A 25,674-nucleotide genomic window follows, 5' to 3' on the forward strand; every position below is an offset into this window, starting at 1 on the left:
TGGCTGCCTCTGTCCAATCAGCCTGGTTGAAATTCCTATTGGCTGTTTGCTAGAACCAATCATAAAAGATACACCCACTTCCTATTACCTTTTATGGGAGACAAAGAGCTATATTTCCTTCTATCCACAAATGGCAGACAAGTAGCCATATATCTTACATTTGCCTCAACAAGGCACCTTAATTACCAGATCACCTTTTGCCCTGTTGCCCCTGCATTCCAAAACAAATGGCTAAAACAAATGGCTCATGGTATTAAATTCTATCTAAACAGAGATCTTGGGTTCACATTCTCACACACCATCAATGTTCGACAGTGGAATTTGCTGCCAAGGAGTGTGGTGGAGTCTCCGTCTTTGGAGGTCTTTAAGCAGAGGCTTGACAACCATATGTCAGGAGTGCTCTGATGGTGTTTCCTGCTTGGCAGGGGGTTGGACTCGATGGCCCTTGTGGTCTCTTCCAACTCTATGATTCTATGATTCTATGATCAATGAAATAAGAATCTAACATAAGAATCTAACATTTCTTACTTTCTAAATCCTTTGCATAATTACATTAAGCCAATAAATCTCATACATGACATAGATAGCTTTTTAGAAGAAAAGGCCTTTGCAATGTAAAAAGGAACTCAGTAAAAACAGCTTCAAAAAGAAGCCTCTTCAATTTACACCCCTCTTTCCCAGCCAGCTGCTTTTCCCATTAGCTCTTGCCCTTTAACTTTAGGAAAATATGGCTCGAGTCTGATGGGAGGCACATGGTATTATTTTCTGTTAAACAATAAATCTTACTATTTACCAACTCTTAATTAGTGTTTTTGCAGCTTGATTGTATTCTGTAATATGTAGGGTCAGTATAACCTTTGCTCCCAGCCTGTAATTCCCTTTTACAACTTTGAGAAACTTGTCTCCTGTTACTGCTATAAATCAGGGGGGCCCTGTTCAGGAGGATAAACAACTGTCAAAGTACTTAGCCAGCTGCTTTTCTGCCTGGCATGAAACATACAAACATTTGCAAATATATCTTTAAGCTCATTTTAAAATACAGGCCTTGATCAGATGCCTCAATGTCTGAACAAATGAAACTGATTTGTAAAAAATAAAAAAATAAAAAGTTACATGGGGGGGGGGAATACGAGAGAGAGACATTGCACATACCTTTGTAAATCAAGAAAATCTTTAAAATACATTTAAAACGAGAAATCACACCGTGATAACGATTTTGACCCGGCAATATGCAGAAATATATCGCTCCTCGCATGAGGGAGAACAAGGCAACCAATTTCAAGGGACCCCTGATATCGCACGATGATCTCAGTCCCAGGGCAGCCAATTGCGAGGCTCTGATTTCCCCTCATGCTGACAGAGAACAGAGCAGCTGGTCACCCTCACTTCCGAGGCCCCGTGGCCAGAGGCGAAGCAACCTGCTCCGATATCCAGAGCAGTGCTCATCCCAGGGGGCATGGCATGCGTCCCAGGGGGCGTGGCACGTATCCCACAGGGCATGGCATGCTGCCCAGGGGGGCATGGTGTGGGTTCTGGGGCGTGGCAAACATTCCAGGGGCGTGGCAAACATTCCGGGGGCGTGGCAAACATTCCAGGGCGTGGCAAACATTCCAGGGGCGTGACACGCATTCCAGGGGTGTGGCAAACATTCCAGGGGCGTGGCAAACATTCCAGGGGCGTGGTATGCATTCCAGGGGCGTGGCAAACATTCCAGGGGCGTGGTATGATTCCAGGGGCGTGGCAAACATTCCAGGGGCGTGGCAAACATTCCAGGGGCGTGGTATGCATTCCAGGGGCGTGGCAAACATTCCAGGGGTGTGGCATGCATTCCAGGGGCGTGGCAAACATTCCAGGGGTGTGGCACGCATTCCAGGGGTGTGGCACGCATTCCAGGGGTGTGGCAAACATTCCAGGGGCGTGGCAAACATTCCAGGGGCGTGGTATGATTCCAGGGGCGTGGCAAACATTCCAGGGGCGTGGCAAACATTCCAGGGGCGTGGTATGCATTCCAGGGGCGTGGCAAACATTCCAGGGGTGTGGCATGCATTCCAGGGGCGTGGCAAACATTCCAGGGGTGTGGCAAACATTCCAGGGGTGTGGCAAACATTCCAGGGGCGTGGTATGCATTCCAGGGGCATGGCAACCATTCCAGGGGCGTGGCAACCATTCCAGGGGCGTGGCAAACATTCCAGAGGCGTGGCAAACATTCCAGGGGCGTGGTATGCATTCCAGGGTCGTGGCAAATATTCCAGGGGCGTGGTATGCATTCCAGGGTCGTGGCAAACATTCCAGGGGTGTGGCACACATTCCAGGGGCGTGGCAAACATTCCAGGGGCGTGGCAAACATTCCAGGGGTGTGGCATGCATTCCAAGGGCGTGGCAAACATTCCAGGGGCGTGGCAAACATTCCAGGGGTGTGGCAAACATTCCAGGGGCGTGGCAAACATTCCAGGGGGTGTGGTAAACATTCCAGGGGTGTGGCATGCATTCAAAGGGCGTGGCAAACATTCCAGGGGTGTGGCAAACATTCCAGGGCGTGGCACGCATTCCAGGGGCGTGGCAAACATTCCAGGGGCGTGACACGCATTCCAGGGGTGTGGCACGCATTCCAGGGGCGTGGCAAACATTCCAGGGGCGTGGCACGCATTCCAGGGGTGTGGCATGCATTCCAGGGGTGTGGCAAACATTCCAGGGGCGTGGCAAACATTCCAGGGGCGTGGCACGCATTCCAGGGCGTGGAACAATGCTTATTATTGCATTAGGATGGAAAGAAAAGGATAAATGGACAATGGAAAAATGGAGTGACTATACAATCTGATATATTTGAACAGGCAATGACGTAAGATACACGGGAAAACAAATGTCAAAAGATTTTGAATAAATGGACAAGTTATAGGAATTGGATAGCACTGGGGGAAGCATCCAAATTAGAATGAATAATCTGTGCACATGGTTAAAGATTTGAAGAGAGAACAAGTTTTGGGGGGAGGGGTTAAAGGGGAGGGAGGGAGGGAGGGAGGAAATTAGGATAAATGAGAAGGGACAAAAGTATATCCTGTTATGTATAACTAATAGGATGATTTTGATGCATGTTATTGTTAGATTTTCAACTGAATGATTTTTTGGGAAGTTATTCGACATCCCTGGATGAAAGTGTGATGATAAAGAATGGGGGGTGGGGGACAAAAAAAATTAAAAAACAAACAAACATCCAGGTCAGCACAGGATATCCCCAAAATTCCAACACTTCTGACTATCTATTGTGCAGATGTCAATTTTGTCCAGGATCCCAGGCTTTCAAAGGGGAGAAAACAGCCGGCCGAGGTCGCCTGCGTCAGACAGAGAAGATCATAAGGGGAGAAAGGCCTATCTCCAAGGCCATGCAGGTGAGTCAAGGTGCTCTGTACCTAAGAACATGCACAGGTAAGAAGAGGCTGCTGGGTCTAGTCCAGCATCATCTTCTCACAAGGGCTGACCGGATGCCTGTGGGAAATCTCCAAGCAGGATCCGTGCACAAGTGCAACTCTCCCCTCCTGTGGTTTCCAGCAACTGGGATTAAAAAGCATTGCTTCCTACATCTTTGGGTGAAGGACAGCATCTTATTTGGCGATCCCTCGTAGCCGAGTAAGATTGTCTTCCATGAACACGGTCTTAACAGTGAGTCCGTAAGTGACTGTGGAGGCCAATTCTGGATCCACACATCCTTCCACAGTGGGGACATTGGTTCCCGGGCAAGAGTTGATCACGGTGAGGGTTTGCCAAGCGTGCCATCCTCTTAGCACGTTTCTCCCTTGTGTCCTGAGTTCGAGTGTCTTCAAAGCCCATGACACCTTTGCCAAAGGCTGTTCTCCAACTGGAGCGCTCGCAGGCAAGTGGTTCCCAATTGTCGGTGTTTAGTAGTAGCCACTGATAGCTACATCCTCATGAATTTGTCCAACCCTCTTTTGTAGCCATCCACATTGGTCCCATTGCTGCCACTTGTGGCAGTGAGTTCCACAGTTTAACTTCTTCTTCTTCTTTGGCGATCCCTCGTAGCCGAGTAAGATTGTCTTTCATGAACACGGTCTTAACAGTGAGTCCGTAAGTGACTGTGGAGGCCAATTCTGGACCCACACGTCCTTCCACAGTAGGGACATTGGTTTCTGGGTGGGAGTTGATCACGGTGTGGATTTGCCAAGCGTGCCTTCCTCCTAGCACATTTCTCCCTTGTGTCCTGAGTTCGAGCGTCTTCAAAGCCCATGACACCTTTGGTAAAGGCTGTTCTCCAACTGGAGCGCTCGCAGGCCAGTGGTTCCCAATTGTCGGCGTTTATACTAGATTTTTTTAGATTTGGCATTTTCTTCTCTCTGTGCTCCTCCCAGCGGTTATTCCTCCTCTGGCCACTGCTGTGGATGCACGACCTGTCTGTCTCCTGGCAGAAGTAGATGTTTTTCTGGAAAAGCAAAGAATTACTTTTGACCGAACTGTGGGAGGCAGTGGATGACAGGAGTGCCTGGCATGCTCTGGTCCAGGGGGTCACGAAGAGTCGGACACCACTAAACGACTAAACAACAACAAAAGAATTACTAAACTGTAATCAATAAAAATAACGACAAGTCACAATGCCCATAAAATTATTTTTATAAGATATCCCTGTCCTTGTCTTACCCCTTCCCAGCTGCTTCTGCTGTTCCCAAAGTCATGGACTGAGAAAGGCTCTTCGGGCTGGAGGGGGTGGGGCAAGGCAGGTGGGAAAAGCCATTGCCGCTCTCTTTCCCCAAGCCAGATGTTTTAGACTACAACTCCCATGATCCCCACCCAGCACTCTGTTGGGTGTTGTGGGCCCAAACATCTGGATGACACCAGGTTGGCTGCCCTACACGGTGCAGAACAGATGCTGCACAGTTGAATCTATAGATCCTATCTCCGACTCTCTCTACCTTTGTGTTACTGCTGGTGTGAGGACAGGTGTTGATAGGAAATGTCACTGTTATAAATGGCGAGGCTGGATTCATGCTTTATTTGTTGGCTGCTAGACACTGCAAATATTTCATCGACCAGAGGAGCAGCCTTGCCAAGTCTGTCTCTGCAAAATAAAAGCAACAAAAACCCAAAAGTCTCGGAGCACCTTCATCACAAACAGATTGATTATAGCTTAAGCTTTCATGCGCTAGCAGCCTGATACATCATGCGCATGAATTGTTATCATCCTAGGAAGATGCCTTATACAGTGGTACCTTGGTTCCCAAACTGAATCCGTTCCGGAAAGCCGTTCCAAAACCAAAGCGCTCTAAAACCAAGGCGCGCTTTCCCATGGAAAGTAATGCAAAATGGATTAATCCGTTCCATACTTTTAAAAACAACCCCCAAAACAGCAATTTAACATGAATTTTACTATCTAACGAGACCATTGATCCATAAAATGAAAGCAATAATCATTGTGCTGGACTATGAAATAAATAAGACAGTATTGTAAGGTAAAGGTAAAGGGACCCCTGACCATTAGGTCCAGTCGTGGCTGACTCTGGGCTTGCGGTGCTCATCTCGCTTTACTGGCCGAGGGAGCCGGCGTACAGCTTCCGGGTCATGTGGCCAGCAGGACTAAGCCGCTTCTGGTGAACCAGAGCAGCACACGGAAACACCGTTTACCTTCCCGCCAGAGCGGTACCTATTTATCTACTTGAACTTTGACATGCTTTCAAACTGCTAGGTTGTTGGCAGGAGCAGGGACCGAGCAACGGGAGCTCACCCCATTGCGGGGATTCGAACCGCCGACCTTCTGGTCAGCAAGCCCTAGGCTCTGTGGTTTAACCCACGGCGCCACCCGCGTCCCTTAGACAGTATTGTAGATGATAAAAATTCAAAAAAAAAATCTTACGTGCACTGATGATAGTCATTGTTTGGCTGGGGGGCTTTTATCCATTTCCGCAGTCACACAATCAATCAGTAGCTGAACTGGGTTCCACACAGTCACAAAAACCAAGTCACAAGTCACAGTCACATGTCAGTCCCATAAAACGAGGAACAAATCACAGTCAAAAAAACCGAAAAAGCCACACAAGCAAAAACGTAAAAAATAAATAGCAAAAACAAAAGCTCCAAATACTACCTCTGTGTTGCGTGGGTGCCTGGGACTCAACAGCCGACAGACTCAACAGGAAGCCCGATTAGCAGCGGAGGACTCGATTTACAAATGGAACACACTCAACAGGAAGCGGTACATGTTCCGCTTCCAAGGCAAAATTCACAAACCAAAACACCTACTTCCGGGTTTGCAGTCTTCTATTTCCAAGTTGTTCGTAAACTAAGCTGTTCTAAAACCAAGGTACCACTGTAAGTACTGCATCAGACCAATGGTCTACCTCGCAGAGGCGGTTTTAGGGCTGCCATTTTTGACAGGGGGCCCTTGAACAATGATGGAAGATTTTAACGCTGCTGAAATTTGAGAACAAAATACAGCATGTGACAACTAAATTGCAGTTTATGTGTTCCACATGGTTAGTGGAACCATTCTGGGACTGCTTTATTCTCCAAAATAAAAGTGGTTGGATTAAACGTGTTGTGCACATGCAAATAATAATATTAATTTATTATTTATACCCCGCCCATCTGGCTGAGTTTCCCCAGTCACTCTGCGGGGCTCCCAATCGAGTGTTAAAAACAATACAGCATTAAATATTTAAAAACTTCCCGAAACAAGGCTGCCTTCAGATGTCTTTTAAAAATAAGATAGCTGCTTATTTCCTTGACATCTGATGGGAGGGCGTTCCACTGGGCGGGCGCCACCACCGAGAAGGCCCTCTGCCTGGTTCCCTGTAACCTCAATTCTCGCAATGAGGGAACTGCCAAAAGGCCCTCAGAGCTGGACCTCAGTGTCCAGGCTGAACAGCACAGCTTCATATACTTTAATAAGCAATTTATTATTTCCGGCATTTATATAACTCTTTTCAACAACCTCCCAGAGCAGTTTGCAGAAATCTTAAAACAAAGAATAGAATATGTAAAGGGGGGGGGGGGAAGGGGAATACAGGAAAAAAACAGACATAGGAAGGCAAACAACAACAAAAACCTGTTTTAAACAACCAAAACACCCAACAGTCCAATCTTGTGTAGACATGTCTACTCAGATGTGAGATCCATTCAGTTTGATGGGATTACTCTTTTAAATCAGAACCAATGAAGAGGGTGAAGGTCCTGTGTGAGTGTCTGGTGGCGGTTGGAGGATGGATGGCGGCTAACGGATTGAGGTTGAATCCTGACAAGACAAAAGTACTGTTTTTGGGGGACGGGGGCGGGCGGGTGTGGAGGACTCCCTGGTCCTGAATGGGGCAACTGTGCCCCTGAAGGACCAGGTGCGCAGCCTGGGAGTCATTCGGGACTCACAGCTGTCCATGGAGGCACAGGTCAATTCTGTGTCCAGGGCAGCTGTCTACCAGCTCCACCTGGTCAGCAGGCTGAGACCCTACCTGCCTGCAGACTGTCTTGCCAGAGTGGTGCATGCTCTGGTTATCTCCCGCTTGGACTACTGCAATGCGCTCTATGTGGGGCTACCTTTGAAGGTGACCTGGAAACTACAACTAATCCAGAATGCGGCAGCTCGACTGGTGACTGGGAGCAACTGCTGAGACCACATAACACCGGCCTTGAAAGACCTACACTGGCTCCCAGTACGTTTCTGAGCACAATTCAAAGTGTTGGTGCTGACCTTTAATGCCCTAAATGGCCTCGGCCCAGTATACCTGAAGGAGCGTCTCCACCTCCATCATTCTACTCGGACACTGAGGTCCAGCGCCGAGGGCCTTCTGGCGGTTCCCTCTCTGCGAAAAGCCAAATTACAGGGAACCAGGCAGAGGGCCTTCTCGGTAGTGGCACCCGCCCTGTGGAACGCCCTCCCACCAGATGTCAAGGAAATAAACAACTACCAGACTTTTAGAAGACATCTGAAGGCAGCCCTGTTTAGGGAAGCTTTTAATGTTTGATGCATTACTGTATTTTAATATTTGGTTGGAAGCCGCCCAGAGTGGCTGGGGAAACCCAGCCAGATGGGTGGGGTATAAATAAATTATTATTATTATTATTATTATTATTATTATTATTACTACTACTACTACTACTACTACTACTACTACTACTACTATTAAAAACTGCACTCTTTTGCATGTAATGCTGAGGCTGTGCAATCTCCCCCTGCAGGTGGCCGCATCCTGAAGTTCTTCCACAGCCCCCATGAAAACATTGACTTCTCTTCTCTGACCCAGTCCCCGATTGAGACAGTTCTGCAGAAATACCTCGGGAAAGGAGAATACCCGAACTTTCGGTCTGTTGCCATGTTCGAGAGCAGCTTTTTCCAGGTAAATGGAACTGCAGAGAGGTGACCTGCAATGACCTCAACTAACTCTGGAGCCCGGCATCCTATTTGCTGTGGCTCAGTGGCAGAACATCTGTCCTGCATGCAGAAGGTCCCAGGTATTGTCAGTGTAGACAATACTGTGCTAGATGGACAAATGGCCAGCTTCCTCTGTTCCTATAGCTTGTCAGAGCAAGTTGCAGGGGGCTGGACTGGACAGTTCTATGATTCTAGGACAATTAAGGGAAATGGGATGTAAGAGAAGTCTTGGGAGCCTACAGCAGTAAGAGTGTCTCTCCTGAGGATGGAAGTGACAAGGTTGACCCAGAAATCATGTCAGGGCCATAGATGTCAACCCTCCCTTATTTGGCGGGAAAGTCCCTTATCCCAGCGCTGTTTCCCGCTGCTGTCCCTTATTGATGATGTCCCTTAAATTTCCCGGGTTTCAAAGGAAGCAGCTCCTCTCCCTCCCTCCCTGCCGGCCAGGGAGGAGGGAGGCTCCAACTGTGTTGCTTGGCTGCGTTGCTCACCCAATAAGGAGTCTAAGAACGACTGGGGGGTGGAGCTTGCATGCCTTGTGCCGATCAAATCAGCTGCGTTGAATGGGGACTCGCCTTTGCTCAGCGCTTCCCAGCGGAGAGGTGACGGTGGTTTTCCTTGCTGCATCCCCTTTGCCGGGTTGCTGCGCTGTGGGAACCACCACTTGAGGCTTCGTTTGGCTGCTGGCTGGGCTTTCTGCCTTTGGCTCAGAGGGGCTCAGAAGTTGAACATACCTGTGCCCGGAAAATCCCTTATTTTGGCTGCTGATCCCTTATTTTTTAGAATAGAATAGAATAGAATAGAATAGAATAGAATAGAATAGATTCTTTATTGTCATTACACAAGTGCAACATTGCACAAGTGCAACGAAATTGGATGCCATCCCTTAAAAACAACAAAAGCAAAACAACAACAACAACCAAACAAACCACATTCCAGCCACACCCACACCCACACCCATCAAACTCCCAGGTCACACTATCGAGTTACAGCATTCAAAAAGGCCACAGCTCTTGGATAGAAACTGTTTTTCAGTCTATTTGTCCTTGACTTGATGTTTCTATATCTCCTGCCAGAAGGCAGTAGTGCAAACAGACTGTGTCCCGGGTGAGATGAATCCTGCAGGATGTTGTTTGCTTTCCTAAGACAACGGGAACCGTACAGTTCTTCCAAAGATGGGAGAGGATGACCAATAATCCTTTGGGCTGTGGTTATGACCTTCTGGAGCACCTTCCTCTCCCTAGCTGTACAACTGGAGAACCAAGCACAAATACAGTATGTAAGAATGCTCTCTATGGAGCCTCGGTAGAAGGACACCAGCAGTCTCTCACTCAGATTGTTCTTCTTCAAAAGTCTGAGGAAATAAATTCTCTGCTGGGCCTTCTTCACCAGAGCAGTGGTATTTGCGCTCCAAGTCATGCCCTGATCGATAGTTACTCCCAAAAACCTGAATTCCGCCACCCTCTCCACCCGTTCCCCGTTGATATACAAGGGCTGAATGTCCGCCTTTTTTTTCCTGTAATCCACCACCAATTCCTTGGTCTTAGCCGTATTAAGAGCCAGATTGTTCTCTCCACACCAAACACAGAGCCGCTCCACCTCGTCCCGATAGGCGGACTCATCCCCTCCTGAAATGAGCCCTACCACCGTAGTGTCATCAGCAAACTTGATGATTTTGTTGCTGGAATAGATGGCTGTACAGTCATACGTATAGAGAGCATAGAGCAGGGGACTCAACACACAACCCTGTGGTGAGCCGGTGTTAAGGCTAAGGGCTGTGGACATATGTGACCCTACTCTAACCCTCTGAGAACGTTCTGACAAAAAATCCAAAACCCAGAGACAGGTGGAGTTGGAGAGTCCAATCGCCTCTAGCTTTGACACCAGTCTATGGGGGAGGATAGTGTTAAAAGCAGAGCTAAAATCCACAAACAGCAGCCTCACATAACTCCCCGGCTGCTCCAGATGGGACAGAGCAGCATGGAGAGTGGTGGTGATAGCGTCTTCTGTGGATCTATTTGCCCTGTATGCAAACTGGTAGTTGTCAAAAGTTGATGGAAGACAGGAAATAATGTGACGGCGCACCAGTTTCTCAAAACACTTCATGATGATTGGAGTCAGTGCAACTGGTCTGTAGTCATTCAAACTACTGATTGTGGATTTTTTAGGCAGAGGGACAATAGTTTTCAATTTTCAAGGCTGCTGGTCCCTTATTTTCAAATCTGTAAGTTGACAGCTATGGTCAGGGCTGGTTCAGATGCAGGTCATCACTGAAGATGCAGAGGCGAGCAGAAAAGTTAACTCTTTATTCAAGGAAACAGTGTACAATGTACTAATGCCTACAGACAGGACTGGCCCCTATGAATCAGTTGCCAGAACTGGAGGTCTTTGCCTTCTACTTCCTCTAAGTCTCCTTCCCAGCCTCAAACTATGTGGGGTGTGTGTTTGTGTTCTTTGTTCTGCTACAAAGACCTCCATGTCCTTGTAGACAAGGTTGAGCTTAACACAGTAGGAGCAGCAAGCTTCTGCAGCCTGTGTCCCCACCACCTCTGCTTCATCTGCTGAATCTGAAACGCTTTCTGCGCCTGGCTCCTCTTGCTTACGAAAGCCTGTTGCCTCTTCAACATCCAACCATTCCTCCCTTCCTTCCCCGTCTGATGTGTCCTCAGTGTCCCACCACCACACCCTGGGATCTAAGCTTCTTTTTGTGGGTATGTTCAGGGCGGCAGGAGAGGATACACAATACACAATACAATCTGGCTTGTCCAGTTTGAAATGTGTTCTAATATTTTCCTTGTAAGGCCCCTTGAATCCCTCCTTAAAGAATAAAGACACCACAGTCTTATTCAGAAGGAACAAAAAGAAAGTTTACTCACGATCAGGCAGAGCAGCGCGTGATCCCTGAAGGCCGGCTTTAGCCTTAAAGTTACAACCATATGCAAACAGGTTTACCCAATCTGTGGGCTGACCTAGTGACTGCAGTTAGCAGTCGGGGAAGTTCGCGGGACGAAAGGTTCCCACGTCTTTGCGGATCTCAACATGAATACGGGAACGCCGCAGGGGTGCGTGTTGAGCCCGCTTTTATACACGCTCTATACAGCTGACTGTGCCCCCAAATACCCCAGTAATAAGATCATTAAGTTTGCAGATGATACAACAGTGGTTGGTTTAATCCCGGCTGGAGAGGGGGAGACGGCCTATAGGAAGGAAGTTGAGCAGTTGGGGGAGTGGTGCAGGAAAAACAACTTACTCCTTAAGTTAAAGAAAACAAAAGAGATTATTGTGGACTTTAGGAAATGTAAATTGAATATTCAGCCACTTATTATTGAGGGGAAGTGTGTGGAACAGGTCTCAGTGTTTCGATTTCTGGGAATGGAGTTGAGAGATGACCTAACCTGGGGAGAAAACATCAAAGACCTGATGAAGAGAGCACAGCAGAGGTTATATTTTCTGAGAATCCTCCGGAAAAACAATCTCTCAAAGGACCTGTTGATGGCATTTTACCATTGCACTGTGGAGAGTGTATTAACTTATGGTCTGTGTGTGTGGTTTGGGAGCTGCACGGTCAGGGGAGAAAACAATGCTGTCCAGGGTTGTAAAGACTGCGGAGAGAATAATTGGGTGCACTCTTCCCACCTTGGATCAAATCTATGCTTCCAGGTGCCATAAGAAAGCTGCAGAGATAGCGCAGGATAGTGCGCACCCCGGAAATGATCTCTTTCAGCTTCTGCCTTCTGGAAGAAGGTACAGGGTTATAAAGACTAGGACTAGCCGCCTGAGAAACAGTTTCTACTCAAATGTGATTTTGGTTTTAAACGCAGTGTAAGGAGTCTCTATGGGAGTATATTGTATTTAAAAATGGGGTATCAGAGTTTTTAGGAGGCTAACCAGGCTGGGATAGCTGGGATAGCAGGTTTGTTGGGTTTTGAATGTCTGATGTAGATTTTTTCAATTTCATTGTTCTGTATGGGACAATGACAATAAAGAGTATCGTATCGTATCGATCGGAAGATGGAAAAGAGAGAGAGTAGCAGCCTGCCTTGTCCTTTTACCAGGTCTGGAAAGGTCACGTTCACCTACTAGCCACGTGCAAGAGGAAGGATGCTCCAGGCCAGGAGGAACAGGGAGTTTCGCCTGGCTGGACCAAACATACCCTTGCATGTCCACTCTAGGAAAACAAGGAATGCTGCACTTGACTGCTCCCAGTGGATCACATCCCACACTTTTGAGGCTTCCCTAGGGATTCCCCAGCTGCTGCTGTCCACCACTCCTCTTCATCCTGCCAGTCCTTGACAGATCAGCCTCCTAGTCTAATCTAGGAGAGCTTTTTTGCTTTTTTGGCAAGACCTTCTCCAACAGTTATGGTACTCTTGGTTATGGTAATCTTGGTCTTGAAAGACCTACACTGGTTCCCAGTACATTTCCGAGCACAATTCAAAGTGTTGGTGCTGACCTTTAAAGCCCTAAACGGCCTCGGCCCAGTATACCTGAAGGAGCGTCTCCACCCCCATCATTCTGCCCAGATGCTGAGCTCCAGTGCTGAGGGCCTTCTGGCCGTTCCCTCGCTGCGAGAAGCCAAATTACAGGGAACCAGGCAGAGGGCCTTCTCGGTGGTGGCGCCCGCGCTGTGGAACACCCTCCCACCAGATGTCAAAGAGAACAACAACTACCAAACTTTTAGAAGACATCTGAAGTCAGCCCTGTTTAGGGAAGCTTTTAATGTTTAATAGGTTATTGTATTTTAGTGTTTTGTTGGAAGCTGCCCAGAGTGGCTGGGGAAACCCAGCCAGATGGGCGGGGTATAAATAATAATAATAATATATTGTTGTTGTTGTTGTTGCTGTTGCTGCTGCTGCTGCTGCTGCTGTTGCTGTTGCTATTGTTATTGTTATTATTTCTGCTACCCCAGGTGACGAAAAGGGGCCGGCAAATCTTCATGCACAACCAGTGCAACGAGGCCATCATTGGCATTGCCTCCACCAACATCAAGCTGCCACTACCCACCCTGATGTTTATTGCTCGCCCTGTTGTTGCTGGCCAAGTCTCCTCTGAGGACACGGAGGAACCAATGCTCACCAGGTAAGTTAAGGCATCACGTCCAAGTACTGCTGTGTTGTTGTTGTTGTTTAGTTGTTTAGTTGTTTAGTCGTGTCCGACTCTTCGTGACCCCCTGGACCAGAGCACGCCAGGCACTCCTGTCTTCCACTGCCTCCCGCAGTTTGGTCAAACTCATGCTGGTAGCTTTGAGAACACTGTCCCACCACCTCGTCCTCTGTCGTCCCCTTCTCCTTGTGCCCTCCATCTTCCCCAACATCAGGGTCTTTTCCAGGGAGTCTTCTCTTCTCCTGAGGTGGCCAAAGTATTGGAGCCTCAGCTTCAGGATCTGTCCTTCCAGTGAGCACTCAGGGCTGATTTCCTTCAGAATGGAGAGGTTTGATCTTCTTGCAGTCCATGGGACTCTCAAGAGTCTCCTCCAGCACCATAATCCAAAAGCATCCATTCTTCGGAGCGTGCAGCTTCACCACTGGGCAGAGCAGAGCCATCCTGGCTAATCGCCAACAATAGCCCTCTCCCTTATGAATTTGTGTGTTCCTCTTTTAAAGCCTTCCAAGTTGGTGGCAATCACTGCTTCCTGTGGGAGGTAGTTCCACAGGTTAAGTATGCCCTGCAAGAAGGGCTTTCTTTTATCTGTCTTGATAAGCTAGATGGATCGGTCCTCTTGGCTTAGGTACTGTAGCCTTATTGGAGTTCACCGATTGGGTCTGCGTTGCTCCGGGACAGGAGGAAGGAAGTCAAATGACACAGAGGTTGATTCAAAGAAGAAAGAGTTTATTCTGCTCTCCGGATAGCAGAAGGCACTTGCGTGATCAAGTCCACAGCAAGTCCAAAGAAAGGACAAGTTTCATGCAGTATATATATCCTCCAGGCACCCTCTCCCTCCTTCCAATATAAATCCAACCACGTCAGCCTATGTACGCAGGTTGACATCACATATGTTCTTGCTCTGGTATTCTTAACCATTAAAGGGAATTCCTCTTCCTACTCTTATCTTGGAGGAAGAGGTTGTCATCTCCGAGCAGCGGCGTAGCGTGGGTTGTCAGCACCCGGGGCAAGGCAAGTAATTTGCGCCCCCTAACCCCTAACCTGCCGCCGCTGCCAGCTTCTTCTTGCTGCTGCCTGGGCTGGGGTATTTACGGTAAGGTAGCCACGGCGGCGGCGGCGGGTCCGTGTCAGGTGATCTGAGGCGAGTTGCCGCTGGCGCTGCCGCCCAAACGACGCCGCTTGCCCGGAGGAGGAGGGCAGAGAGGCGAGGAAAATGCAACATGGCCCAGCAGCTGCAGCAGCGGCAGCGGCGGGGCTGTGAGGAGGGGCTGCCTGGTGCGCCCTCCGTGGCCCTGACGCGCGGGGACCGCGGCGAGCGCTGAGAGCTGCTGCCAGCTTGTCGGTTCCGCGAGACATGGGGCTCTGCTACAGCCTGCGCCCGAGGCTCTTCGGTGACTCTGGAGGCGGCGAGCACGCCCCCCCCCCCCGATGTTGCGCTCGGTGCGGCCGGCCCCCCTGCACCCCCCACGCTATGCCACTGTCTCCGAGAACATGCTCTGGCGCTGTTCCCAGATTGAGTCTGTGCGTCTTTTGTGGTCAGCACATAAGATAAGGTACAGACACATCATCCCTGCTCTACTGGAACTTGGCAAGGTCACTCATTGCCGCCACAGACTGATAAGGGAGAGCTCAACGGCTCAAGTTTATGCATTTTAGCTAAGGGAAAATAGGGATTTTGGTTCAGTTTAAAACTGCCTGCACAGTCAGTTTTGGGTTTTGGGAAACCCATTCCTTCAGTACAAGGCAGTGGCTCCCTGCATCCTTCTGCTGAGTTGCCCTGAATATTCTCTTTCTGCATCCTCTCTGCTGCCGCTACAGGCTCATCCCTCTGAGATATGTGCGTATCTCCATTCACGACCCAGAGAAGCGGATCATCAAGATCAAACTGATCAATGGGCGCACTTATTACCTTCGGTTTCACGCGAGCAACGAGGAAGAGGAGCCCGTCTTTGACCGCTGGCTCTCCCTGGTCTACCTTCTCCAGCACCCGCCCCCTTGCTACCTGAAACCACAACCCAAATCCTACGCCGTACTGGAGAACCTCAGCATCCGCGTCTTCCCAAGCGACGACGAAGCTGTGAGTATGAGCAAGACTTCGCAGGGGGGCGTTTTGGGGCCAGAATTGGGCGAGGGGAGTTGCAGGCACCCTTTGAAGCAGTGTAGTTAGCAAGAGGATAAAACATTAGACTCTATCAGCTGTTGCTGTCGCTGCCAGTCCTGCCAATATCTGGCCTTCCCAGGCAGGTGGGGAAAGGCTTGCAAGGAATGACAATGTAAATTATTGTGTTTTTCCTTTTAATTTACTCATGGTATCATAGAGTTTTAGTTATGTCCTCCCTCTCCCCCTTTCATGTGTCATTTTCTTGCCTTTCCTTCCTTTCCTCCCTCCCTCCCTTTCTTCCTTCCTTTCCTCCCTCCCTCCCTCCCTTTCTTCCTTCCTTCCTTTTATTTCCTTCCTTCCCTCCCTTCTTCCTCCCTTCTTCCTTCCTTCCTTCCTTTTCTTCCTTCCCTTTTTTCCTTCCTTCCTTCCTTCCTTCCTTCCTTCCTTCCTTCCCTCCTCCCTCCCTCCCTCCTTCCTCCTCCCTCCCTCCCTCCCTCCCTCCCTCCCTCCTTCCTTCCTTCCTTCCTTCCTTCCTCCCTCCCTCCCATCCTTCCTTTTATTTCCTCCCTTCCTTCCTTTCTTCCCTCCTTCCTCCCTTCTTCCTTCCTTCCTTTTCTTCCTTCCCTTCTTTTTTCCTTCCTTCCTTCCCTCCTCCCTCCCTCCCTTCCTTTTATTTCCTCCCTCCCCTCCTTTCTTTCTTCCCTCCTCCCTCCCTTCTTTTTTCCTTCCTTCCTTCCTTCCCTCCTCCCTCCCTCCTTCCTTCCTTCCTTCCCTCTTCCCTCCCTCCCTTCCTTCCTTTTCTTCCTTCCCTTCTTTTTTCCTTCCTTCCTTCCTTCCCTCCTCCCTCCCTCCTTCCTTCCTTCCTTCCCTCCTCCCTCCCGCCCTCCCTTCCTTCCTTCCTTTTATTTCCTCCCTTCCTCCCTTTCTTCCCTCCTCCCTCCCTCCCTTCTTCCTTCCTTCCTTTTCTTCCTTCCCTTCTTTTTTCCTTCCTCCCTTCCCTCCTCTCTCCCTCCCCCTTCCTCCTCCCTCCCTCCTTCCTTCATTCCTCCCTCCCTCCCTCCCTTCTTCCTCCCTCCCTCCCTCCCTCCCTTCTTTCTTCCTTCTTTCCTTCCTTTCCTTCTTCCTTCCTTCCTTCTTTTTATTTCATTTTCTGAATGAAAGAGAGAGGGGGGGCAGCTCAGTTGGTAGAGGAATAGACTCTCAGTCTCGGGGCCATGGGTTTGAGCCCCGTGTGGAGCAAAAAGATTCATGCATGGCAAGAGGCTCCACTCACTCGGTGACCCTCTTGGTCTCTTCCAACTCTACAATTCTTTGGTGACAAAAGCAAGCAACGATGCAATAACCAGTTGCTTGGGGAAAGTAGACGGTGCAACTAATAATAATAATAATAATAATAATAATAATAATAAATTTTATTAATATCCCGCCCTCCCCAGCCGAAGCCGGGCTCAGGGCGGCTAACAACAATAAAACAGTACAACACAACACAACACTCTAAAATCATCCATTATAAAATTAATTCAAAACAACTAAAGAGTTGTTTTATCGTGGTGCGTTTACTGCCTTGGGCTCCTGCATGAGGAATGTAAATAAACACGTTTTTAAAAAATTATCTGCCCCTCCAGACTTTTCTGCTACATCTGACTAGTTCCTTCCCTTTTTCCCCCTTACACCCTGAACTCCAGGAGGTTTGTCCTCTTCCAGAAGAGCCGGAAGAGGAGGAGGTGGAGGAAGAGAAGGAGAAAGAGGAGGCAGCGAAAAGTCCTGTCGAGAGCCGCGTCCTCTTTGAGGAAGAGGAGTATTCCACAGAGGAGAGGGAAGCGATAGAGGCAGAAGGACGCTTCCACTATAGCTTAAGGGACCTGTATGTGAGGGCAGAGAGCTATGAGATCTACGACAGCGTCCCCACAATGCCAAAGACACCCAAGTAAGACCAGAAGAGGACGGAACAAGGTGCCTCTAATGTTGAATCGTTACATTTCCTACGCCCTGTCTCAGACTCAGCCTTCCCCAACCTGGTGCCCTCCAGATGTCTTGGATTGCGACTCCCACCAGCGAGCGCGGCGCCAGGTAGGGGGAAGGCTGCTCTAACCACTTGGTCAGCTGGTCATCCATATCATCCTTTCAGACAGAGGTTGGATGGCCATCTACCAAGGATTATTTAGCTGTGACTCCTGCACTGCAGAGGGTTGGACTAGAGGACCCTGGGGTTCCCTCCAACTCTACAATTCGAAGATTTGATTATCCACCAAAGGCTTTTAAACAGAAGACAGACAGTCATCTGTCAGGGAATCTTTAGTTATCACTGCAGCATGGGGTTGGACTAGATGACCCTTGGTTGGGTCCCCTCTAGATTCTACGATGCTATTCATAGAATCATAGAATCATAGAGTTGGAATAGACCACAAGGGCCATCGAGTCCAACCCCCTGACAAGCAGGAAACACCATCAGAGCACTCCTGACATATGGTTGTCAAGCCTCTGCTTAAAGACCTCCAAAGAAGGAGACTCCACCACACTCCTTGGCAGCAAATTCCACTGTCGAACAGCTCTTACTGTCAGGAAGTTCTTCCTAATGTTTAGGTGGAATCTTCTTTCTTGTAGTTTGGATCCATTGCTCCGTGTCCGCTTCTCTGGAGCAACAGAAAACAACCTTTCTCCCTCCTCTATATGACATCCTTTTATATATTTGAACATGGCTATCATATCACCCCTTAACCTCCTCTTCTCCAGGCTAAACATGCCCAGCTCCCTTAGCCGTTCCTCATAAGGCATCGTTTCCAGGCCTTTGACCATTTTGGTTGCCCTCCTCTGGACACGTTCCAGTTTGTCAGTGTCCTTCTTGAACTGTGGTGCCCAGAACTGGACACAGTACTCCAGGTGAGGTCTGACCAGAGCAGAATACAGTGGCACTATTACTTCCCTTGATCTAGATGCTATACTCCTATTGATGCAGCCCAGAATTGCATTGGCTTTTTTAGCTGCCGCGTCACACTGTTGGCTCATGTCAAGTTTGTGGTCAACCAAGACTCCTAGACTCCTATTATCTTGCCAAAGTTTCTTGCGGAGGAATCAGAAATCCAGGGAATAATAAAAGTAATAAAATGTTCTTGGGAAGGCTGGTAGAGAGAACCAGAGGACAGAAACGCTCTGATGTTATTTAGAGCTCTTCTGGTGGGGTTGTTGAGACAGTCTTCACCTGCAGCCAAGTTTTTGTTGTTGTTGTTGTTGTTGTTGTTGTTGTTGTTGTTGTTGTTTAGTCGTTTAGTCGTGTCCGACTCTTCGTGACCCCATGGACCAGAGCACGCCAGGCACTCCTGTCCTCCACTGCCTCCCGCAGTTTGGTCAAACTCATGCTGGTAGCTTCGAGAACACTGTCCCACCATCTCATCCTCCGTCGTCCCCTTCTCCTTGTGCCCTCCATCTTTCCCAACATCAGTGTCTTTTCCAAGGAGTCTTCTCTTCTCATGAGGTGGCCAAAGTCTTGGATCCTCAGCTTCAGGATCTGTCCTTCCAGTGAGCACTCAGGGCTGATTTCCTTCAGAATGGAGAGGTTTGATCTTCTTGCAGTCCATGGGACTCTCAAGAGTCTCCTCCAGCACCATAATTCAAAAGCATCAATTCTTCGGCGATCAGCCTTCTTTATGGTCCAACTCTAATTCATTAGAGGTTTTAAAGCAGAGGTTGGGTGGGCATTTGACAGGGATTCTTTAGCTCTGATTCCTGCTTTGCAGGGGGTTCAATTCTGTGATTTGATGACACGTCTTGGGCTTTCAGCAGGGCCTTGAATTTAGCAGGGAAACAAAGACACAGCCAGCCAAGATCTCTTTAAACATCAGCGTCACACGACCCGTGAGACCTTCACCAGTTAATAACTGCATTTAGGGCCCAATGATTTTCCGAAATGATCTTCAAGAGTAGCCCCACGTAGAGTTCATTACAATGTGCTCATCTTTACCAAGGCATGTATAATGGGATAATAAACCCTTGGCGGACCATCGTCCAGCTGTCACTAATGTAACAGCTGACAACATTCGCAGATGTGGATGATGGCAGCCTTGCAGGTTTAAAATGCAAACTTAACCAGTGCTGGAGAGGAGGGCATTTTCTAGAAAATCTTCCACTGCTATATTTTCCAAAAATCCGCGCCCGCCCCCCTCCCCCCACATTTTGGAAAAATAATTTTCATAAGTTAAAATTAGTGACATAGCAAACAATACAAGCCTAGGCAAGTGGAACCGATAAATGTCAGTTAGTTGTAGAATAAAAAATTCAATTAGCTAATTTATTAACAAAAACAGTGAAAGCGTAACCAAGGTGGGGGGCAGAAAAGAATCAAAAATTTAAATCATAAAGGCATCACAGATTGGAAGGAGAAAAGTACAAAGCTACGGTGTAGCTACAAAGAGATACTGAAGTACTGACTCATGCAAATATTCCCCTTACAAATAATAAAGATTTATTTAAAAAAATAAAAATGTTCTCTACTTGTAAGTTCCATTATTATTGAGAATAAAGGATCTAAAAGACATTTGCATTTACTGGTGGCGATGAGTGAACATTTGCTGCAATATCTGTATGAGAATAAAAACCATGCCATATATATATATATATATATATATATATATATGCAGGTTTTGGTGTCCTCGGGTGTCTTCCCGTGTAAAAGTTGGGGTGTCTAGGCGACGTTTCGACGAGGTCTCACTCGTCATCTTCAGGCTGGTGCTTTCGGCTTCTTGTTACTGGAACAGAGTATATATGTCATTTGAGATTTGCCCTAAATGTATCTAATTTAGTTTAATATCTCTCCAAAAAGGGCAATTTGCCAAAGCCTTGAATACCAACAATCCAGATTATTAAGATTTTTTTAATAATAATAATAAAAAAACCCTTGCAACTACCGGTAATTTTTTTCAGGTGACTTTTTCATGAGGAAGGAAATTGGAAAAATTCTTGAGATATTTTTACAGCGTATAGAATTAATGTAGGGTAGTGTCTGGCTATGTTGTAAAGTGGACCTTTTGAAATCAATGGTCTTGATTAGTCAAGAGTCAGACTGTGTACACACAATGCCTTTAAAAAAATTTCAGAGCACATCCTTTCCCTCAAAGGATTCTGGGCACTGAAGTTTACCCCTCATAAGAGTAGCAGTTCCAAGCAACCTGTAACAAACTACAGCGCCCAGAATTCTTTGAGGGTGAAAAATCTGCTTTGAATGTGCTTTAAAGGTGCAGTGTGAACTCAGACCAAGCGTTTGGCTTGGCTGGATACGAGCCATAGCAAACAAAGAAATAATAATAATATAATAATAATTTATTATTTGTATCCCGCCCATCTGGCTGGGTTTCCCCAGCCACTCTGGGTGGCTTCCAACAAAGATTAAAAATACATTAAAATGTCACACATTAAAAACTTCCCTGAACAGGGCTGCCTTCAGATGTCTTCTAAATGTCAGGAAGTTGTTTATCTCTTTGACCTCTGATGGGAGGGCGTTCCACAGGGCGGGCGCCACCATCAAGAAGGCCCTCTGCCTGGTTCCCTGTAGCTTTGCTTCTTGCAATGAGGGAACTGCCAGAAGGCCCTTGGCGCTGAACCTCAGCGTCTGGGCTGGACAATGGGGGTAGAGACACTTTTTCAGGTATACAGGACTGAGGCCGTTTAGGGCTTTCAAGCTCAGCACCAACACTTTGAATTGTGCTCGGAAACGTACAGGGAGCCAATGTAGGTCCTTCAAGACCGGTGTTATATGGTCTCGGCGGCCGCCCCCAGTCACCAGTCCAGCTGCCGCATTCTGGATTAGTTGTAGTTTCCGGGTCACCTTCAAAGGTAGCCCCACGTAGAGCGCATTGCAGTAGTCCAAGCGGGAGAAAACCAGAGCATGCACCACTCTGGCGAGACAGTCTGCGGACAGGGAGGGTCTCAGCCTGCGTACCAGATGGAGCTGGTAAACAGCTGCCCTGAGATTTGGTGGCTAAGAGGCTGGGCGACAAATTAGGAAACCCCAGGTTCAGACCTCTGCCATGAACTTTGCCTCAGGTGGGCTCAGTTGAAGTCCCCTCTGAGTCACAGACACACACACCCCACCTCTGTAATAGGAGGGGTCACAGTGCTGGCCTACCTTGAATCATAGAATCATAGAGTTGGAAGAGACCACAAGGGCCATCGAGTCCAACCCCCTGCCAAGCAGGAAACACCATCAGAGCACTCCTGACATATGGTTGTCAAGCCTCTGCTTAAAGACCTCCAAAGAAGGAGACTCCACCACACTCCTTGGCAGCAAATTCCACTGTCAAACAGCTCTTACTGTCAGGAAGTTCTTCCTAATGTTTAGGTGGAATCTTCTTTCTTGTAGTTTGGATCCATTGCTCCGTGTCCGCTTCTCTGGAGCAACAGAAAACAACCTTTCTCCCTCCTCTATGTGACATCCTTTTATATATTTGAACATGAAGGCCCTTGTGTTTGCCTGTAAAGCATCATTAAGTATTATTGTTGTTATTTCTAGGTTATTCAGCTCAGAAAGCTTTTCCCCTGGCAGTTTGTCAAGCAGTTCGTCTGCAAACGCTACCAAAAATCCTCGATCGCAACCGCGAGTTTTCCCAGGTGTGTAGAAAAACATTCCCCACGCCTACTCTCCTCCTTTCTCTCTGCACTGAGAATTACAGGAAGGACCTGCACATCTCCTGGCTGAGTCAGACCCATGAAGTACAACATCATACTGTTCTCACTATGGCCCAATATTAGCTCCAGGGAGATTTTCAAGAAGATGAAAATAGGGAGATCTGCCTCCAACAAGGATGCCCTTCCCTTCCTCCTGGAATTTGGGTGGTCCTTGTGACTCCAGAATAATAATATACAGTGGTACCTCGGGTTAAGTGCTTAATTCATTCCGGAGGTCCATTCTTAACCTGAAACTGTTCTTAATCTGAAGCACCACTTTAGCTAATGGGACCTCCTGCTGCTGCCGCGTCACCACCGCCTGGTTTCTGTTCTCATCCTGAAGCAAAGTTCTTAACCCGAGGTACTATTTCTGGGTTAGCAGAATCTGTAACCTGAAGCGTACGTAACCCGAGGAACCACTGTAATAATAATAATTATTTATTATTTGTACCCCGCCCATCTGGCTGGGTTTCCCCTGGGCTAGCTGGCTGAATTGGTCCTACTTGGGCCAGCGAGGAGGCCAGGGTAGAATTCGCTGTGGGGTCTCAGAGCAGGTAATCTTCATAAAAGGGGAGGGGGAGGGAAGGGAAATAAAAGATCAGGCTGAATTCAGATTGAAAGCCAGGCGGAATAGCTCTGTCTTACAGGCCCAGTGGAAGGAGGTTAAATCCTGAAGGGCCCTGGTCTCATGGGACAGAGCATTCCACCAGGTCGGAGCCATCACTGAAAAGGCCCTGGCCCTAGTGGAGGATAGTCTGACTTCCTTAGGGCCTGGGACCTCTAAACTATGGTTATTCATGGACCTTAAGGTCCATGCGGGGCAGACCAGGAGAGGCGGTCCCATAAATACAAGGGCCCTAAGCCACAAAGGGCTTTAAAGGTCAAGACCAGCACCTTAAATCTGACCCTGTACTCCACCGGGAGCCAGTGCAGCTGGAAAAGCACTGGGTGAATATGCTCCCATGGCAGAGACCCCGTGAGGAGCCTCGCTGCAGCATTCTGCACCCGCTGGAGTTTCTGGGACGGTTTCAAGGGCAGCCCTGCGTAGAGCGAATTACAGTAGTAATTACATGTGGCCCTTCGGAAGTTGCCCGGAATGTGGGCCTCAGGATGTAAAAGGCTTTCCATCACTGCCATAAGGAGACGGTTCTGACTTTGGGCATAAAGAATGGTGGCGTAGTAGTCTTTCAGCCCAGCCATTGCTTCTTGACACTTTAGCGAAGTGTGGCGTAATGGTTAGAGTGTTGGACTGGAACCTGGGAGACCAGAGTTCGAATCCCCACTCAGCCATGGAACTCACTGGTTGGCCTTGGGCTAGTCACCATCCCTTAGCCTCATCTACCTTGCAAGGTTGTCGTGAGGATAAAATAGGATGGACAAACATGTACGCCACCTTGAGATCCTTGAAGAAGAGGAAGGTAGAATGTAAATGGAATGACTGAACGAATGGTCAAGGTCTCTGCTATTCCTCTCTTACGTAGATACAGTGGTACCTCTGGTTGCGAACGGGATCTGTTCCGGAGGCCCGTTCGCAACATGAAAGGAACGCAACCCGAAGCGGTGCGTCTGCGCATGCGCAGGTTGCGATTCACCGCTTCTGCGCATGCGCGTGACATCATTTTGCACATCTGCGCATGTGCGAGCAGCAAAACCCGGAAGTAACCCTTTCCGGTAACTTCCGGGTTGCCGCGGGACGTAACCTGAAAGAACGTAACATGAAGCGGATGTAACATGCGGTATAACTGTATGTGTGTCTGGTTCAAACAAAAACATCCTGAAGGTCCCAGGCCACAGGGAGGTTAGGCTGGCCTCAACCAGAGCCAGGGCTTTTTCAGCTGTGGCCCCGATCTGGGTGTTATGTACTGAGTTGAATAGGATCCAAACTGCAGCAGTCTGATTGGTCCTAGAACAATAGGATCCAAAAGGCAGCAGTCTGATTGGTCCTAGAACAATAGGATTCAGAATGCAGCAGTCTGATTGGTCCTAGAACAATGCAGCAGTATGATTGGTTGGCAGGAACTACCCAATCATGCTCCAGATAGAAGTGAATCCACAACCTGATTGGCTTACAGTAGAATTCCGGAACTAGCCAATCATGTGCAGCCCATTGTGTAAATAATGTATATAAAGCAGATACTTTGAGGGGACTTTCATTCATTCCTCCTCACCACTATGAGCTGAATAAAGAGCATGAAATCACTTTGCGACTCTGAGTATATTTCACTGGCGACGAAGGTGGGATCCCGCTGAGCTGACTGCCACACACAGCACCGCAGCACCGCCACCTGCCGCACCGCTGCCTCGCAACCGACAACAGCTTCTCGCCGTTCAACCCAGCATCTGGAGACTGGGAAGCGTACGCCTCCCGTTTCACCTTCCTCCTAGAAGCCAAAGGGGTCACCGACGAAGAAGACGCCAAGAAGAGGGCGATATTCTTCAGCGTCTGCGGAGAGGAGACGTTTGAAATCGCCCGGGCTCTCCTTGCGCCTGAAGACGTCGCTACTGTTCCATACAAAACAATAATGGAACAGCTGAAGGGGCACTTTTCGCCACAGCCCTCAGTGGTGGCTCATCGAAATGCCTTCTACGCAAAGCGGCAAGCCCCTGGGGAAACCATAACTGGGTTTGTGACCCCTCCCCCATTGCTCTACAGCTTGACCCCGCAGTACGACCAGTCAGGCTCAAGGCCCGCCGGGTCCCGTTCGCCCTGAAACCCCGTATAGATGAGGAATTGGACCGACTCGTGGAGCAAGGAGTGCTGGAGCCGGTGCCTAATGCCCCCTGGGAAACCCCAATCGTCACACCCGTCAAGCCTAATGGTTCGGTACGCATCTGCGCAGACTACAAATGTACCATAAACAAGGCCCTCACGGCCCATGCATACCCAGTGCCAGTGGTCAGCCATGTTCTTGCCACCCTGGCTGGGTCGAAAATTTTTGGCAAGCTGGACTTGGCCCAAGCATATCAACAGCTGCCAGTAGATGAGGCTACAGCAGAGGCACAGACGATTGTGACGCACAGAGGAGCATTCAGGGTAAAGCGGCTGCAATTCGGTGTCAGCATGGCACCAGGCATATTCCAGAATCTAATGGACTCTCTCCTTAAAGGGATTCCTGGTGTCACCCCCTTCTTCGATGATGTGTTGATTGCCGGGCCCACACCAGAGGAGTTTGAGGACCGCCTCCGCACCGTTCTGCACCGTTTCCAGACGGCGGGTCTCAAGGTGAAGCGGGAAAAATGTCTACTAGGAGTGCCTCAGGTGGACTTTCTGGGATTTATGGTGGATGCAGAAGGGGTCCACCCAACTGGGGACAAGGTACGGGCCATTTGTGATGCCCCAGCGCCCAAGAACAAGACTGAACTTCAGGCCTTCTTGGGACTATTGAACTTTTACCATTCCTTCCTTCCCCACAAGGCGGCGGTAGCGGAGCCCCTACACAGACTCCTT

At 48.6% G+C, this 25,674-nt stretch overlaps 1 protein-coding gene across 1 annotated transcript; it reads left to right on the plus strand.

Moving 5' to 3' along the window:
- The first annotated feature begins 2,834 nt into the window (after window positions 1-2,834).
- On the plus strand, window positions 2,835-17,500 carry LOC144327125 (uncharacterized). The gene is made up of 6 exons (XM_077925317.1): window positions 2,835-2,839; window positions 3,269-3,423; window positions 8,173-8,330; window positions 13,275-13,444; window positions 15,287-15,545; window positions 17,255-17,500. Exons 1-6 carry the CDS (start codon window positions 2,835-2,837, stop codon window positions 17,498-17,500), a joined length of 993 nt encoding a protein of 330 aa, XP_077781443.1.
- Window positions 17,501-25,674: the final 8,174 nt, after the last annotated feature.

This window comes from Podarcis muralis, chromosome 3, assembly GCF_964188315.1.
Source record: "Podarcis muralis chromosome 3, rPodMur119.hap1.1, whole genome shotgun sequence".
In the NCBI taxonomy this organism is placed as follows: Eukaryota; Metazoa; Chordata; class Lepidosauria; order Squamata; family Lacertidae; genus Podarcis; species Podarcis muralis.